Source organism: Spermophilus citellus (genome assembly GCF_964194105.1).
Source record: "Spermophilus citellus genome assembly, chromosome: 4".
NCBI classification, from domain to species: domain Eukaryota; kingdom Metazoa; phylum Chordata; class Mammalia; order Rodentia; family Sciuridae; genus Spermophilus; species Spermophilus citellus.
The window spans coordinates 224,834,530-224,853,070 of record NC_138185.1 but is presented as its reverse complement, the minus strand read 5'-3'; the positions used below and the strand labels follow the sequence as shown (position 1 = coordinate 224,853,070).

The 18,541-nt window shown below is 51.4% G+C and overlaps 1 protein-coding gene across 13 annotated transcripts in view; it reads left to right on the top strand.

The window, feature by feature from the left end:
• Positions 1–18,121, top strand: part of MOK (MOK protein kinase) — a 49,367-nt gene extending 31,246 nt beyond the window's left edge. For 9 of the 13 annotated variants that reach the window (XM_081288754.1, XM_081288743.1, XM_081288744.1 and 6 more), the window contains 8 exons: positions 9,834–9,912; positions 10,449–10,497; positions 11,250–11,428; positions 12,910–13,011; positions 13,952–14,125; positions 14,520–14,634; positions 16,492–16,689; positions 16,775–18,121. In XM_081288754.1, coding sequence (XP_081144880.1) covers positions 9,834–9,912; positions 10,449–10,497; positions 11,250–11,428; positions 12,910–13,011; positions 13,952–14,125; positions 14,520–14,634; positions 16,492–16,689; positions 16,775–16,855 — 977 coding nt within the window. In that variant the 3' untranslated portion in view covers positions 16,856–18,121. Of the gene's footprint in view, positions 1–9,833; positions 9,913–10,448; positions 10,498–10,795; positions 10,935–11,249; positions 11,429–11,589; positions 12,423–12,909; positions 13,012–13,951; positions 14,126–14,519; positions 14,635–16,491; positions 16,690–16,774 lie in introns of those variants that run through there. The other 4 variants (XM_081288751.1, XM_081288748.1, XM_081288747.1 and 1 more) reach the window with 3 other exon arrangements.
• The last annotated feature ends 420 nt before the right edge of the window (positions 18,122–18,541 follow it).

Sequence of the window (18,541 nt, the reverse complement as noted above, 5' to 3'; positions counted from 1 at the left end):
TGGATAAGGGGGGCTGTGCTGGTTCTTCATGCTGACCCTCTGCGTGTAGGTCTTGATTGTCAGTTACAATCCTTGGTTGTCAGAAACAACCCCTATGTTTTATTATTACTTTTTTTTAAATTTTTTTTTTTAAAGAGAGAGTGAGAGAGGAGAGAGAGAGAGAGAGAGAGAGAGAGAGAGAGAGAGAGAGAGAATTTTTAATATTTATTTTTTAGTTCTCGGCGGACACAACATCTTTGTTGGTATGTGGTGCTGAGGATCGAACCCGGGACGCACACATGCCAGGCGCGCGCGCTACCGCTTGAGCCACATCCCCAGCCCCTATTATTACTTTTTATAATATTCTTTTTTTTTCAACACCAGTAAGTCAACATGGCTTTTTTCTTTTTGTAGTACTGGGGATTGAACACAGAGCCTCACGCATGCTAGGCAAGCACTTTGCCACTGAACTGCACACCCAGCCCCAAATTTTGCTTTTTAAAGAACCTGTACAATCCCTTCACCTTAAGGTGATGCATCCTGATTTAGAATTCCTGTGGTGCTTCCTAGAGTGTGGTATCTTAAAACTCAAGGGGAGCCGGGAACAGTGGGGCACGCCCCCCAGGAATTCCAGCGGCTTGGAAGCCTGAGGCAGGAGGATCGGGAATTCAAACCCAGCCTCAGCAACTTAGTGAGGCCCTAAGCATCTCAGTGAGACCCTGTCTCTAAGTAAAATACAAAAAAGGGCTGGGGATATGGCTCAGTGGTTAAATGCCCCCGGGTTCAATCCCTGGTTCCAAAAAAAAGGGGGTTGTGAGAAGGAGAATTTTCAGCACATTGCTCTGTGTTTAGATATCTGAGAAATCTTTGCTCAGAATAAATATCTTTGATTTCCAGTAGGCGAGGGATTGTATAATTGCAGAAATTGAAGCCTTCTTTCCCCAGTGTCTGCCTGTAGGGACTGCAGCCGATGGCTGTACAGATCCACAGACGTCCATTCCTTATGTTGTTACTGAGCCAGGCCCCTCTGGTTTCCAGCTGTGCACTAGGCCAGTCACTAGAGCAAGGAGTTTGCAAGAGTCATTCCTAAGACAGCCAAGCATGAGGAGTGGGGAGGTCCAAGCCCTAAGTCCACCTCCTGAGGGCATTTGTGGACACCGGGGGATGAAGAAGCAGCGTGGCCTAGGGTGTGGGAGCCAATAGGAGGCAATAGTCAGCAGTCCGAGCACACTCAGCCGACCTCCATGGCTCTTCATGGGACACCTGCAGAAAATGGTGATGTTAGCGTGATCTGAAGGTGGAATCTTTTGCTTCCTGATGTCAAAGGTCACCTTTGGGACACCCATGCTAGGCCAAGCAAAAAGGTCAGTGGCTTAGACAAAATGGTCCCATGGCCCCGAAGCATAACCCTAGCACCCGTTATCATAGTGACCCACGTGTCAGAGGACAGCAGAGCTAGTGGAGATGAATAACATAGCTCTCTGTGTGGCCTCCAGAATTAGTAACTTTGAAGCCAGTAAAAAGCCCATGGCTCGGGGGTGTCTGGGGAGCACAGGAAGTAAGAAGGCAGAGGGGTGGTTGTGGGCAGGAGGCAGGCTGTGTCCTGGCTGGCACTTACCAGGTTAGGGCTCTGTCCTCCCCGGGTCCTGTGCAGAGGTCTTGTTCTCTTGATGGGTACATGCTTAGGAGCAGATGCCGAGTGGGAACTGGGGCCGTCAAACATGGCCAGCTTTACCCTGAGGTCCAGTGTCCTGTGGGCCCAGGGCTGTGCTCAGTGCACTGAGCTGATGAAGATGCCAGCAAAGAGGGGCACCCTGAATCAGAGCCGTAAAAGGGAGGAAAGTCGCCTCAGGGTCAGTGGACTGAGTGACGGTGACCAGGGTTCCCGGCTCCTATGGCCCCAGGGCTACTCTGGATACTTCATAGGAGGTACCTCCTCTTACCTCTGCAGCAACCGCCAGGCCACTGCTGGTATCCCCATCTCAGCATGAGGAAATGCAGGCACAGAGGTCCAAGGTGATTACCTAGTGGGTGGTGAGGGGCTTGAACTTGGGCTGGTCCCATGGTGCGGGTTTTTTTTTTTTCCAATTTTGTTTTAGTTGTTGATGGACCTCTATTTTATTTATTTATATGTGGTGCTGAGAGTCGAACCCAGTGCCTCACACATGCCAGGCAAGTGAACTACTGCTGAGCCCCCGCCCCCGCCCACGGTGCTGTTTTTGACCACAGAGTCCTCTGACAACCCTCTTGGTTGGCACTGTTATTATCAGCCCCGTTTTACAGATGAGGAAATTGGGGCTTGAAGGATGAAGTAATAACCCCACGTGAAGCTTTAAAAATGCCTGAGGCAGGGCTGAAGCTCCAGCCTCGACCTTGACTTTGCACTGCTCCCCTGAGCTCCCTCCTGCCTTAGCTCAGAGCCTCCTAGGAACAGGCACTTCCTCTGGTCTGCTCCTGTGAGGGCAACACTGATCTATTAAAAGCCAAGCAGCTTCTTCTTCTTCTTCTTCTTCTTCTTCTTCTTCTTTTTTTTTTTTTTTACCAGAATAGCAATTCGTGTGACTTGAATTACTACTGTCTTCAGCAATCAGGCATTCAGTAGTGCTGTTAAATAGTAAAGAGAGAGATCATGAAAGGAGGGAGGAGTGGTCACCGTCTGGACTGTCTACTTCCCGCACCCAGGTGTGCGGGGCCTGGGTCCAGCAGGGGCAGAGGTGGAGGGGACACCCTCCGGAAGGTTTTGTTCTCAAGATGCCTGTGGCTGTGAACTAGGGGATGGCCAGATGAAGGTGGGTGGTTTTCTCTTTGTCCAGCAGGGGTCAGAGGAGGCTGAGGTGATGAGGGTTGGAGAAGAGCCTGTCTCCTGGAGGGTGGTAGAGAAGGGTCACAGTGGGGACCCAGCAGACCCAGGCCCCACCCTGTGGAGCTCACACTGAGGAGGAGAGACTGCCTGGGGAGGGGGAGTTGAGTTGGGCCTTGCAGGAAGTGGAACCCTCTGCCCAGGGTCCCCACCTCTGACTGCAGGGGCTCCTGCCTCAGCCCCCGCTGCCCGTCCTCTCTCTCCTTGGCGGCCTTGGCCTCCTGGACCCTGAGCTCTCCAGTGGCTCTGTGTTCTGTGAGCAGAGGGAATGTGGTACGCTGGCCCAGAAATGCCAGTCATGGCCACCAGCTGCCTGCGGTCCAGGGGCCGGGCTTGTTCCTGGGGTTGGCTTTTCAGAGGCTGTGGTGGGGCAGGCATCCTGAGTGAGTCCATGGCACTGGAGGAACGAACCAAGTAGGAAACAAGCAAGCAAACTTGGTTTGACTATAGGTAGCAGCATGGTTAGTCTCCGTGATTAGGTGACACTCCACGTTACTGTGCTGGATTAATTCAGTTGTGTTTTTTTATTTTTTTACTTATTTTTTTTAAACATTTAGTTTTTTCAGTTATAGGTGGACACATACCTTTATTTTTTTATCTTTATGTGGTGCTGAGGCTGGAACCCAGGGTCTCAGGCGCGCCAGGCAAGGCTTTGCCTCTGAGCCCCCGCCTAGCCCCAGTTGTATTTTTTATGTCTCATCAACTCTGACCCACTGATGGCAAGAGGCACTGTTTAGCCATAACACAGACCTTTATCACTGGGCATTTTTTTTTTAAGAGAGAGAGAGAATTTTAATATTTATTTTTTAGTTCTCGGCGGACACAACATCTTTGTTGGTATGTGGTGCTGAGGATCGAACCCGGGCCGCACGCGTCCCAGGCGAGCGCGCTACCGCTTGAGCCACATCCCCAGCCCTATCACTGGGCAATTTTAATTTTATCCTGATCAAGAGTTCTTTTAGATCTATTGCATAATTTTACTCTGTCTCACTTTGTGCATAAATAAGAAGGAAAATAGAAGTTAAATAAATGTCACATCATTCCTGTTACTTCTTTGCACTTTTGACGCAGAATGATTGACGTCTGCCTTCCCTACTCGTCAGTCTCCACACCACTCAGGTGGGTGATGCAGCGTTTTTGTCACTGGAATTTTCTTCTAAGCCAAGGTCTCCTACTGTTAATTTTAACCCGAAGCAGCACAAGTTCCCCATGTTACAATGACGTTTCCTTGCTGAGCTGGAGCGTAGGCCAAGGGTAAGGAGGTGGGCGTGTCACAGCATTGGCCTCAGGGCTGGACTTCACCAGGCTCGCGTCCCAGGCCGAGTCCGGAGAGCGGCTCGGCACCCAGTCCTCAGGCGTGACTGCACTGAGTGGGTGTGCCGGGGGCACCGGTGTGCAGGCCCGTTTCCTCATTTGAGCTTCTCATTTTAGAGGTGAGGAAACTGAATTTCAAAGAAAGTTAAAACTTTTCCATGTTCACTTGCCTAAGATGACCCAGCTTCAAGGCACAGAACCCGAGGACCTGTCCTTGAGCCTGCCAGGCCACCAGGGCAGGGCTCTGCCATGCAGCCCTGCCTGCTCCTCTGGCTCCTCCCACAGAGAGGCGCTGGCAGTGGGGCCCCTTGGATCTCCAGGGGGCACAGTAGGGGCATGTGGGTGTCACGGGGAGCCGAGCCAAGGGTGGCTAAGGGCTTTGTTGCTGCTGAGGTAGTTTGGCATTTAAGCGGTGGGTCTTGTCCAAGATGGACGGCCAATTCCTTATGATGACTGCTCAGTGCTTTTCCTGCCTGCCTAATAGAATCCCCCAGTGTGGATTCTTCCTCATGAGAGTATATCACCTGGACTACGACAATAAATCCACCAGTTTCTGCCCCGAATTGTGACATTGAAGAAGCCTCCCGGAGCTCAGTTGGGATTTAACATCAGGAGGAAAGGCCTCCAAGCTGGGCATTTTCATCTCCAGGGTGATTCCCGACTCAGATGCACATGGAGCAGGACTTCAAGAAGGGAACCAAGCTCTAGGTGCGAATGGCGTGGATTTCCAAGGTGCTGAGCACAGCAAGGCTGCTGAGATCCTGAAGACCACCCAGAAATCAGCATGCGTGCGCTAACCCTACAGTCATCATCGCCAAAGAGAGGACTGTGCCCTGGAGAGCCGCAGCCCAGGGCCCTGCCTGTGGGATCTGCCAGGCCAGGCCCACCAGGCCCCAGGAGGCCCTTGGTAGTTCTGCTCTGAGCCCTGCCTAGCACAGTGGGCTGGGGAGGGTAGGGAGAAAGTCACAGCACGGTCACCCAACTGTGCTGAACTTTTTGTTCCCTATTTTCTAGGCCAGCTTCATTCCCTGAAAGGAAAAGGACGATGATGTGTAGGTATGACCTAGCCTGCGGGGAACTGGGGCTGCAGCTGGCACTGAGGGCCACCGCGGGCTTGGTACTCACACCCTATCATTTTAATTATAGAGATGAGTTAGGAATATTGGGAACCCTCCCTCTGGTTGCCTGGTCTTTCATCCTGTCCTTGTACCATCAGGAGTGTCATACATGTAGGGGACTCCGATGAAACCCTTTTGCCCTCCTCCTCTTATCTCCCCGCAAAATGTAAAGTGTACTACTGAATAAAAAGAAATAGCAAAAAACTACACCTGCCACGGGCACTGCTCTGGGCCTCCGTGGGCATGAGGGCATTTTCGTCTGTGCCAGGGCCCAGCGCGCCTCTGAACCTGAGAGGAGGGCCAGGCTCCGGCCAGGGGTGGTCAGGCGCTGGCTCTTCGCAAGCAGCAGGAGGGAGGGCCGTTTTCCTGCCGCGGGTGCCACAGGCTACACCGGTTCTTGGGAAGTCTTTTTCCGCTACTGGTGTCATACAGAACATTCCATGGAGCCTCCTTAATGAAGGCTGGATTTTTTTTTTTTTTTTTTTTTTTGTAAAAATTAACTTACAAAAGTTACTAAGGTCAGGATGGCTCAGCAGACAGGGCTGCAGCGTTCCCTGAGGGCCCAGGAGGGACTCCTGAGTGAGTCATTAATGGCACCGTATTTCCTTTGTTCCAGGCTGTTTGAAAGTGAGAATCTCAGACACGTTCTCAGGCCCACAGGGTTAGGATCTGGTTTGGAAAAACTGGAGGGTGGGTGATCAGCCAGTCCTTTTTTTTTTTTTTTCTGTTTTCTCTTTTTTTTTATTTTTATTTTTTATTGGTTGTTCACAAAATTACAAAGCTCTTGACATATCATATTTCATACATTAGATTGAAGTGGGTTATGAACCCCCAATTTTACCCCAAATGCAGATTGCAGAATCACGTCGGTTACACATCCACAATTTTACATAATGCCCTATTAGTAACTGTTGTATTCTGCTACCTTTCCTATCCCCTACTATCCTGCCTCCCCTCCCCTCCCATCTTCTCTCTCTACCCCATCTACTGTAATTCATTTCTCTCCTTGTTTATTTTCCCATTCCCCTCACAACCTCTTATATGTAATTTTGTATAGCAATGAGGGTCTCCCTTCATTTCCATGCAATTTCCCTTTTCTCTCCCTTTCCCTCCCATCTCATGTCTCTGTTTAATGTTAATCTTTTCTTCCTGCTCTTCCTCCCTGCTCTGTTCATAGTTGCTCTCATTATATCAAAGAAGACATTTGGTATTTGTTTTTTAGGGATTGGATAGCTTCACTAAGCATAATCTGCTCTAGTGCCATCCATTTCCCTGCAAATTCCATGATTTTGTCATTTTTTAGTGCTGCATAATATTCCATGCTGTATAAATGCCACATTTTTTTTATCCATTCATCTATTGAAGGGCATCTGGGTTGGTTCCACAGTCTAGCTATTGTGAATTGTGCTGCTTTGAACATCGATGTGGCAGTATCCCTGTAGCATGCTCTTTAAGGTCTTCAGGGAATAGTCTGAGAAGGGCAATAGCAGGGTCAAATGGTGGTTCCATTCCCAGCTTTCCCAGGAATCTGCATACTGCTTTCCAAATTGGCCGCACCAATTTGCAGTCCCACCAGCAATGTACAAGAGTACCCTTTTCCCCACATCCTCGCCAGCACTTGTTGTTGTTTGACTTCATAGTTCAGCCGGTCCTTTGAGGGTAGGGACTGTGGTTGTCCAGACCGCTGCCTGTCCCTGCACTGCCTCAGTCCTGCGGCACACGCTTCCTGGGGGGGCAGAGGGAGAGAGCCGCTCCTGATCCAGGAATAGGAGGAGGCTTCGGGAGAGAAACAGGGGAAGGGGACAGTGGTACCTGGGGAGGAGGCTCATGCTGGGGGCCAAGGCCTCTGAGAAAGACTCCTGGCCTCCAGCCCTTTGTGGTTTATTATCAGATCTCGGTTCAAGCCTTGGAATCTGCTTTGTTTTGGTACCAGGGATTGAACTCAGGGGCACTTGACCACTGAGCCACATCCCCAGCCCTCTTATATTTAATCTATAGACAGGGTTTCACTGAGTTGCTAAGCACCTTGCCATTGCTGAGGATCCTGTCTCAGCTTCCTGAGCTGCTGGAATTACAGGCATGTACCACCGCGCGCAGCCTTGGAATCTGCTTTTTAAAAGACCCCCGGTGGTTAGGAAGACTGGACAGATGAGACTTTCTCTAACAAGATCCTCTTTTCCCAAGTTCAAATTCAGATAACTGTGATACCAGTTTTATGCAGTAAGGTCTGGATGTGTGCACTTAGTTGGGAAAGGTATTTCAGAAATGGAGCAGCCTGGAGCGGTACCGAGGGGCCCTCTGAGAACACGAGAAGCCTTCCTTAAGCTGGAGGGATGGGGGGCGCTGTTCTCCAGACGATGAGCCAGGCCTAGCGGTGCGTCAAGCCTTCTGCCGGAGGCCTAGGTGGGAGGAACACTCTGTGCCTCCGCCTGAGCCTGGGATGGGGTGCCTTGGAGTCCAGGAACCCCAGAGGCAGAAGGCGCCTGACCACAGGCAGTCTGGAGTGTCAAGCTGACGCTGGGCAGGGAGAACCAGCGTGGGGCCGAGGGGTCGAGGAGGCTGGCGGAGTGAACCTGAGCACCCCTGAGGGACAAGGGAAGCTGCTTTCTTTTTGCCTTTATATGGATGTTAAGGTAATAAAATTCTAGACGTCCTTGGGCTCAGGAAAACTAACAGTCTTGATTTTAATCATTTTTGTTTTAATTCCAGGAAACTGGTAATAAGTTTTGTGAAACAATAAAAAGGTTATGATATTATATGAAAAAGTTAATTGCATTTAGATACAATTTATAATTTTACAATTTAAATTACTTATTATTTGCTTTTTTAAAAAAATATATAGTTGTCAGAGAACTTTATTTATATGGAGTGCTGAGAATCGAACCCAGTTCCTCACGCATGTGAGGCAAGTGCTCCACCATTGAGCCACAATCCCAGCCCCTTATTATTTGCTCTTTTTTTTTTTTTTTTAGAGAGAGAGAGAGAGAATTTTTTTTAAAGAGAGAGTGAGAGAAGAGAGAGAGAGAGAATTTTTAATATTTATTTTTTAGTTCTCAGCAGACGCAACATCTTTGTTGGTATGTGGTGCTGAGGATCGAACCTGGGCCGCACGCATGCCAGGCGAGCGCACTACCGCTTGAGCCACATCCCCAGCCCAAGAGAGAGAATTTTAATATTTATTTATTTTTTCTTAGTTCTCGGCGGACACAACATCTTTGTTGGTATGTGGTGCTGAGGATTGAACCTGGGCCGCGCGCATGCCAGGCTACCGCTTGAGCCTCATCCCCAGCCCTTATTATTTGCTTTTTAAAAACATTTTTATTTAGCTATGTAGAGAAAAAGATTGAACTTATTTGTGAAAAGAAATTGCAAATTTGAGACTAACAGTGTCCAAAGGGCCAAATGGTCATGGGGGAGAAAAATGGGTCACTTTGCCAGTTTAAAACTTATGAACTTACAAACACTCCAGGTGAAGTGTGGCCTCTGAAATAGTAGCCCTGTGGTACCGCGGTGGCATGTTTGGAGCCTTGAAATGGGATAGACACTGTAGGAATGCCGTGTGGCCCTGGGGCCACCAGGTACCTCTGTGAAGGACATGTGGGTGGTGGAATCCCAAGCAGTCTGTGCACTTCTGCTGGACTGTGCTCTCTTCCCTTTTGTGGCAATCTCCAAAGCCAGGTGCCCTGCACACCTGTCATCCCAGCTACTCGGGAGGCTGAGGTGGCAGGATGCCTTGAGCCCAGGGGTTCACGGCCACCCTGGGTAACACGGACCCTGTCTCACAATGAATGAATACAGTGGAGATCTCTGCCTAGCCAGGATGTCGCAGAAGACATGGGGTCTTCTTTTTCTCTTCTTTTTAGTACCAAGGGTGGAACCCAGGGGCACTTCACCACTAAGCCACATCACCAGTCTTTTTATTTTTACTTTTAAATTTTATTTTAAGATAAGGTCTCAATGAGTTGCTTAAGACCTTGCTAAGTTACTGAGGCTGGCCTTAAACTTGTGATCTTCCTGCCTCAGCTTCCCAAGGATTACAAATGAGTGCTGCTGCACCCAGCAAGACAGGAGGTTTTCAAGTGACTCAAAGTTTTCAAAACTAATGCAGTTTGAAGGGGACAGTCCTGGAAGACCCAAGATGATCAGACCTTGTTCTTATGACTATCGCTCAGTAGTGTTCTAACTGAAATCAAAATGCATATGTTATGTGATTTTAAGCGAAATCATGCCAGTATGTAGGATTTTAAATGATGTCTTTTGTAAGTGTACTCCATATTCCTAAAACTACTTGAGATTATTTTTCACAGAGGAACTTAGATTTTTCACATATTATTAAGTAACGGTGGATTATGGGGCTGGGGTTGTGGCTCAGTGGCAGAGCGCTTGCCTAGCACATGTGAGGCACTGGGTTTGATCCTCAGCAGCACATAAAAATAATAAATAAAATAAAGGTATTGTGTCCAACTACATCTAAAATTTTTTTTTAAAAGTGGATTATATGTTTTTAAAAAGGGGATATGTATCATTGGTGACTATAATTTGCCTTTTCCTTGATTGTACAGGAAGAAGATACCCATTATCAGAAAAAAAAATCAGGCACTATATGTATCAGTTATGCAGATCCCTTGATCACATGCACAGGTACGCTTTGGGAGATGGGGCAGCTCTCAGATGGACAAAATGTATTTATATTCACTAAAAATACAATTCACTTTCAAGAATTTGAATTAATAAAGTACAGTTAGCTGGGTGCAGTGGCACATGCCTGAATCCCAGCAACTCGAAAGGCTGAAGCAAGAGGATTGCAAGTTTGAGGCCAGCCTCAGCCACTTAAGTGAGCGCTTGTCTCAAAATAAAGAGTAAATTAATTAGAACAACAACGACAACAAAAGCAAAAAGGGCTGTGGATGTGGCTCAGTGGTAAAATACCCCTGGGTTAATTCCTCAGTACAGAAAAAAAAAAAAAAGATGCGGGGCTGGGGATGTGGCTCAAGCGGTAGCGCGCTCGCCTGGCATGCGTGCGGCCCGGGTTCCATCCTCAGCACCACATACCAACAAAGATGTTGTGTCCGCCGAGAACTAAAAAATAAATATTAAAAATTCTCTCTCTCTCCTCTCTCACTCTCTCTTTAAAAAAAAAGATGCAATTAATTCTATTCTTTATATTCCAAATGCAGAAATGGATTATTTCACAGAGATGTAAAACCAGAAAATATACTCATAAAGGTAAGAATTTTTATATGGAAATTTAATTTCGGAATAAAGGTAGATAATGAGGCCTTTTCCCACTGGATGTGTTTAGCTAGTCACTCAACTTTTTATTTCAGCATGTTTCTTAAAGAGTTTTTCCCTTTCCAATTGGGAAAAGGAGGCTTATTAAGTAAGTTTCACCAACATAACTGTTGATACAGCTGGAAGAATATGACAAAATTCACTCCATTCAAATGTCCATCCCAAACACTAGATGTTAGCGTGGCAGAGGCAGGATTTGAGCTCATTTCAAATTTGAGGTCTTCCCCTGTAGTGCCCTGAGGCCAGCCTTGAGGTACCCCACTCTGAAGCCCCTGCAGGCCCGAGCTCAGTCATCCTGTGCTTTCCCCCGCATCTATCTGATGCACCATCGAGAGTCCCCTGAAGCCACGTGCTGTGGAAGCCTGTGCAGGGTGAGCCAGAACTGAGCCACCTGCAGAGCCAGGGCATCGGGAGGTGTGACACAGGGTACACGTGGCTGGAGCGTGCAACTTACCTGGAGATTCTGGAGACATGGGAGATGCATGCCAAGTCTGTCAGAATGTCTGTAGCCATGTTCCACATGGAGAAATCCCCACGTCCCCACCCCCCAGAGGCTTACAAAGTGGTAATTTCTGTTTTCCACGCTAGTGTCAATGCCAGGATTTTCCTGTTAGTGTATAAACGTTTGAAATGGTTTGTATGATAGTAGCTGCAGAGATGTCACCTCTGATTTTTGCTGCTTGCAGCAGGATGTCCTGAAACTGGGGGACTTTGGGTCCTGCCGGAGTGTCTATTCCAAGCAGCCGTACACGGAATACATCTCCACCCGCTGGTACCGGGCCCCAGAGTGTCTCCTCACTGATGGCTTCTACACATACAAGATGGACCTGTGGAGTGCAGGATGTGTGTTCTATGAGATTGCCAGGTAGAGCAGGGACCACCAGCCTGGTCACACTCAGGTGGAGGGGGTAGGTCACACAGCGAGGCCCAGGCCAGAGGGTGTCTTACCAGCCCCCACACCTCCAGGTTTTTTTTTTTAATCTTTATTTTTATTTATTTTTATGTGGTGCTGAAAATCAAACCCAGGACCTGGCACATGCTAGGTGAGCGCTCTACTGCTCAGCCCCAGCCCCAGCCCCAGCCCCAGCCCCATACCTCCAGGTTTTACAGTCACTCAACTTTTTATTTCAGCAGAAAGTTTCCTAGGTGGGCACTGTGTGGCTCAGTGGTAGGTGCTGGCCTAACAGGCCAGGCCCTGGGTTCCATCCCCAGCACCACAGAAGGACAAAAGTCCACTAGGCTTTCATTTTACCTTTCCTTGCTTGCTCTTCCTGCAGAGCCATCACCATCGGGCTCCTGGGGAACAGGGCTGTCCTCCAGGCTTGATCCTGAAATGACTGACAGACCAGCATCCCAGAGCAGAGGGGAGGGTGAGCGGTGCCCTCAGGGCCTGCTCCAGGCACACAGGGTGCGCTGGCCTCCCCACTCCAGCTCTGGCCTTTGGGCTTGGTTTCCAGGTGGAGCAGGGGCCTAGGAGATGGGCGGCAGGCTGGTCCATGCTGGGCGAGTGGAGTGGCATAGTTAGGCCCCCAGGGGTGGGCAGTTCCCTCTTTCTCATGGTGGATCTTCAAGTGAGCATTGTGACCTAGTGTCATTGTCCTACCTGTTCAACTGACCACTACAGAAATGCATACAGATGTGTACTTCAGGACACCCCTTAGAGTGCCAGCGTTCATGTTGGTGACTTGTCACTTTGGAGAGCTGAGAGGTGATTGCCGTGCAGCCTCGAGCACCAGCACAGTTCTGAAATCCCCTGAGCTGGTTTGGTAGGGTGCTGGAGAGCAGGACGCAGTAGCCTCAGGGAGCCAGCCACCTGGTAACCTGCGCTGGGCAGGGGTGTCCTGGTTTTCCACCTTGGAGCTGGGTCCTCTTTCTCTCTTTGCAGATACTGCTCTTGACTGAGCAGAAGCCATTCCTGTCGGAGCTGTTTAGGCTCCTCTTTGTGATGTGTAACATGGATTGGGTTGGTTTATGCAAGTCTAAAATCTTTTATTCACGATTACAAAATCTGTAAAAGCTCTGTAAACCAAAAGTTTTCTTGGAACTCAGTTGCCCATAGGCCCTGCCCCACTCTGCCCTCCATGTGCAGCAGAACTCACCTGGCTGGCGTCAGGCCCATGTGTGTGGCGGTTAGAGCAGATGTGCTCCCTTCACGCAGTCACAGGAGTGTGCAGGTAGAGGAGTGTGTTCGCCTCTCAGGAAACACACCTGGGCTGTGGAGAAGGATGGACGGCTCCCAGCCCTGAGGATGGCTCTGGGGACCGTTCCTGGGAGTCTATAGAGGGACTGTCCCCTGGAGGAGGCAGCCCTGTGCTCACCTGGGTGCCTCTTGTCCTGCCCCCGCAGTCTGCAGCCACTCTTCCCTGGAGCAAATGAACTGGACCAGATCTCAAAAATCCATGATGTCATTGGCACACCCGCTCAGAAGACCCTCACCAAGTTCAAACAGTGAGTGTGGCGGCCCTGAGAGTCAGATGTGGACTCCTGCCCCAGCTGGAGTGGGCCATGGTGGGAGCAGAACAAGCCCCCCGCTCGGCCCCTCACCTACTGGGCTCCTCTGCCTTTGGAAAAGGGGCTGCTGTGTCTTTGGGGCTCACAGGGTGCTCTTCCTCTAGCACTGTGGGAAGTCCTCACAGCCTCACCCACGGCTTGGGAGTCGGGTTTTGTCCCTGGAGTATTTACACAGGACTTAGCAGCCCTCAGGGGAGAAGGTCCCCCAAGCGCCAACTGCACAGGAGACTTTCTGCTGCCGTCCCACAGCATCAGGGCGATACTGGCTCCTAGACAAGGTATCACAGACCCACTGGGGTTTTGTGGGATCACAGCCAGGGAGCTAGGGCTTCTGAGGGGGCCCTGAGGGCCAAGGGAGCAGCCAGCAGCCCTAGGTCCCAAGAAGGTAAGAAGATGATAGCAATTCTAGACGCTACTTTTTTTCCATTTTTAAACTTGATTTCGTCCTAATGTGGGAAGGAGATTTTAATCTTTTAGAGGAAAGGTCATTATCTTAAATTTATAGCACAACAGATTTCACACACACTCCTTTTTAACAGACTTTATTTTTTTAGAGCAGTTTTAGGTTTTGCAAAATCGAGCGGAAAGTAAAGATTTCCCGTGGGCCCCTAGCCCGCATGCCCAGCCCCCCGCCCCATGCTCTCCACATCCCTCCTGGGGGGGACGTTTGTCAATCCATGAACCTGCGACCAGGCTTGATCTCCAGGGCCCGTGGCTCAGCTTAGGCTCACTCTTGGCATTGCACGTCTATGGTTTGGACAGGGTGGCGTGCCCCCTTCTGTGGGTCATGAACTGTCCCCTTAGAGTCAGGACGACAACTGACCAAGTGCTCCAAATAATGGCATGATCCTTTATTATCATTGGGCTTTTAATACAGGTCGAGAGCTATGAGTTTTGATTTTCCTTTTAAAAAGGGATCAGGAATACCTCAACTGACAACCACTTTGTCCCCGCAATGTCTCTCCCTCCTGCACGCAATGGTGGCCTATGACCCTGACGAGCGCATCGCTGCCCACCAGGCCCTGCTGCATCCCTACTTCCAGGAGCAGAGGTAGGCTCCCGTGGGTCTCCGCGTGGCCGTGCGGCACACGGTAGGCAGTAAACTGGCCTCTGGAGGGTCCCCACCCTGGCGGTGGTCAGTGCCTCCCGTGACCCACCGTGTTCTGGGCAGTGTGCTCCCCAGTGAAGCAGTCAGCAGCTCCGTGGCAGGCAGGGCCCTGGCTCCAGTGGTGAGGATTCTGGAGCATCTGGTGGGCATCCTGTGGGGTGGTGTGAGCCCGCAGTGCGCATTAGAGCCACTGGATGTCACCTGATCCCACGCCTCTGGTTGCTCCTCCTAGTAGCTCATGGGACCCTCTCGTCACAGCAGATTTGCAGTTAGAGACAGCAGACAAGCAGAGGTGCTCTGGGCCTTCCCTGGGTGTGACCACTCTTCTCCTCTGCAGGGTGGCCGAGAAGCATGTCCTGGCCAGCCACAGAAGGGCTTTCTTTCCAGAGCACCCCATGGGGCCTGAACTACTCGGTCTCAACGGGCAGTTCTCAAAGGAGGGCAGAAGGCAGGTACTGACAGGAATCAGCAAGCGGGGAGCAGCCCACTAAGTGGGCTGGACACACTGGTGGCCTGTTTCTCTGAGGTAGCCATCTGTGGAGGGCAGTGGCACACACAGCTGTACCATGTCAGCTGAAACCTGGACACCATGCTGCTCACCATTGCCCCAGGTTCTGCTTGCCCTGCCCCACTAGCTGAGGGCCCATGGCTGACACCCACGTGCACAGGCTTAGATATGGGACTCTTCCATGCATTTCTCTGCTGTGCTGACCACACGCAGCTGTCCTATTCCAGGCCAGAACCCTTTGCACACACTCCTAGTGTACCCTCAGAATGTCCTAGTAGGGGGCACAGAAAGCCACCTCCCACCAGTGAAAGTCCTGAGCCCCGTCACAGCCCTTGCCTTTCCTTTCACCTGCCCTGTACAATCTGGCCCAGCACCCACGGGCACCCACCTGCTCGGCCCAGCAGCCTCACAGCCTGGGGCTGGCACCGGAGCTCTGCTAGGGACGTTCCCTCCCACAATTCTGCTCTTCACCACCCTCCACCACTAGCCAGCTCTCAGCCAGCAGCAGAGGGCTCGTAGGGCTGCAGCCAGGGCGCTGCTCCGTGACCCGACCGCTGCGTCCAGGTGTGTAGCACCTGTGACAGCTCCAGGCACGCCTCTAAAGCGCAGGGTGCAGGCGGCTCCCTCCAGCAGGGCCTCCAGAGTCCCCCTCAGCCACGCTCCTCCTGGAACTTGCCGGCCCTGCTGCCACCCCCCACACCATCTTCAGTGACAGCAGAGGTGTGCTGAGTCTGTGAGGGCAGACTGCCTGGCTTGTCCAGCTCCTGGCTGCCTGGTGAGCAGCAGAGGACATCTGTGCCAACTGGGAATGACCCAGTGAAACTCTGGGCGCAAATGTTTGAATTTCACATGCCACCAAAGTTTTCTTTCAATCCTTATAAAAGGTGGAACCCCTGGTCTGGGGCTGGGGTTCAGCGGTAGAGCACTCGCCTAGCACATGTGAGGCCCTGGGCTCGATCCTCAGCACGGCATAAAAATAAACAAAGATACTGTGTTCACCTAGTAAATAAATAAGTGAATGAGCAAACAAATAAAAGGTGGAACCCATTCTGAGCTCACAAGCTGCACAGAAACCGTTGGGGCAGGCTGGGCACAGGACCTCCAGTTAGAGCAGGAGGCACAGGGGTCAGAGTCTACAAGTCGTTTGAGACCCACACTCAGAGCAGGTCACTGCTAGGCGAGGCTGGTCACTCCAGCCTCCATGGGGTCAGCAGAACTGAGTGGAGTGGTTGCAGAGGGTGGGCCAGGAGTACTGGCCAAGAGGGGCTGATGTATGCGACTCTCCTCTCCCCATGGGACGCACAGGGTGCCTTACCTGCAGGTGTCCCATCACTGCAGGACCTGCCTCAGGCCAGGAAGTTTTGTTACTTTTTAGTTGTAGGTGGACAAAATATCTTTATAATTTATCTTTTGGCACCAGGGATTGAACTCAGGGGCACTCGACCACTGAGCCACATCCCTAGCCCTGTGTTTAGAGACAGGGTCTGAGTTGCTCAATGCCTCACTTTTGCTGAGGCTGGCTTTGAACTCTCCATCCTCCTGCCTCAGCCTCCTAAGCATGCCTTCCAAGCTTACAGGCATGTGCTATCCCGCCTGGCTGACATAATACCTTTATTTTATTGACTTTTATGTGGTGCTGAGGCTGGAACCCAGTGCCTCACCCATGTTAGGCAAGCGCTCCACCACTGAGCTCCAGCCCCGGCCTAGCCAGGAAGTTCCACTAGACCAAGGTGGAAGCAGAGGGCTGCCTGTGCCTTTCCTGATTTCCACGGGAGGAAAACTGACCCTGTTCTGTTTCAAGAAACAGCCCCTGAGGCAAGAGGAGGACCACGGCAAGAGACGGGGACCGGCCTGCCTGATGGAACTGCCCAAATTGAGGCTTTCGGGAGTGACCAAGCTGTCATACTCCAGCCCCACACTGCAGTCAGTGTTCAGTTCTGGGACAAACGGAAGAGTCCCGATGTTGAGACCCTTGAAGTGCTTGGGTGCCAACAAGAAGGTAGCTGTCTTGCTCTTCGTCCCTGGGGGCTGCCCCTGCACCTGTCCTCAGCCTCCAGTCAGTGTCCCTGGTTTTCCTTTCACAGATAGACACACAGAAGGACATCAAGCCTAGCCTGAAACAGTGCCGCCTGCCCACCATCGACAGGAGAGGCGGAGGGTGCTGAGGCGGCCCGCGCCTCCTCCGAGTAAGAGCAGGCGCCGTGAGGGCAGGCCCAGGCCGCTCCGCGTGGGACGGTGGGTCGAGGCCCAGAACATGCCTGGCACCAGCTCCCTGGGACACCTGGTGCCAACATGCGGCCTGGGCCACCTGCTCTGGGCTGCCACGTGGCCCCGTATGCTTGCCCCCAGGGCAGCTGCGCTGCATGTCCAGTCCAATGCATTGGTGACACCTCCTCCAGGGTTTCATTTCATTCTCATGACGTAGGATGTGGAGAAAATATTTTGTATCTCTTCTGAGTCAAAACAGACGCTCGGTGCCTTCTGTCCTGTAGGGTCAGGCTTGGGGGAGAGGCTCACCGTGGGCCACACCTTGCTGAGCTTTACCAGTGCTACTGGGGGACGTCCCCAGGATTGTAGTGACGCCTTACAGACTATGCTGTTGGAGACCCCTGAATTTTATTAAAAAATAAGCTGTCATTGCAGTTCCTCATCTCTGCAGTCTCTGAGTTGGACTCGGGTCCTCACTAACCACTGCTGCGTCAGCCTCTGCAGGCCAATCGGGTCACTGACATTGGGAACACTTTAATGTGGCTTCTGCTTCACTTGAGAAAAGCACTAAGTAAGGGTCAAACGGAGTTGAGTCACAGCTGGCGGCCGTGCCACAGTGGGAGCTCAGGCTGCTCCGTCTGCCGAGCCCCAGCCTCGAGTGGCCGTGGGATTTCGGCTCCAGTGAGTGGTGTCCTCCGGGGCGTGTGGGCATTGCCAGGTTGCCAGTGGTGCTTTGAGCCTTTGTTTCATGAGGGCCAAGAGGAAGTTGGGCACAAAAAGAAACCCTGGGGCTGGGGCTGGGGCTGGGGCTGGGGCTGAGTAGCAGAGCGCTTGCCTTGCATGCATGAGGGTTTGATACTCAGCACCGCATAAAAATAAATAGATGTGTCCATCCACGACTAAAATGTATATGCATGTATAAAACCCTCTCCCCGTGGGGGTGGGACAGGAACGTGGCAAGAAAAGGTGGTGCTTTGCGAACTCAGGGTGAGGCACTAGCAGGCTGCTTAGGGGCAGGAGCAGAACCCCACCAGGCGGTTTCTGTTTTCTGTGTGGTGCTGGGGGTGGAGTGCAGGGCCTCACTGCGCTAGGCCTGTGCCCCACGCGGAGCTGCACCCCAGCCTCTGCTAAGCCCCTGCTGCCTTGAAATGTAACCTAGTCATTGAATGTTCATTCTGTTTTCTCAAACTCACAATATTAAAAAGAAAACTGAATTTACCAGATTAGTGGTTAGTCTCCTCTTCCCCTCTATTGAGGCAAATCTGTGGCCCTTCCTTCCAGGTCTCTCCAGTGGCCCCAGCCCCAGAAAGTACAGGACAGATGGAAGTAGGAGGGTGAACGTGGGACCATGCAGAGGGACAGGGGCAAGAGAAGAGGAGCTGGCAGTACAAGGGCAACATGGGTGAAGAATCGTGGGCATGGATGTCTGGCCAGGCAGGTGACGGTGACAGAGATGCTGCCTGTGGGGAAGGGCAGGACAAGATTTCTTTGAAACTTGTGATCCCGTGATGACCTTCAGGGTGCCCCTGAAGGGGTCCTGATAGGGGATGGAGGCCACAGAGATGGGTCCACAGATAGGGAGGAGGCAGAGTCCTGCTAGCTGGCGCAGGAAGGACCTGAGGCAAAAGCCAGAGGAGCAGGAC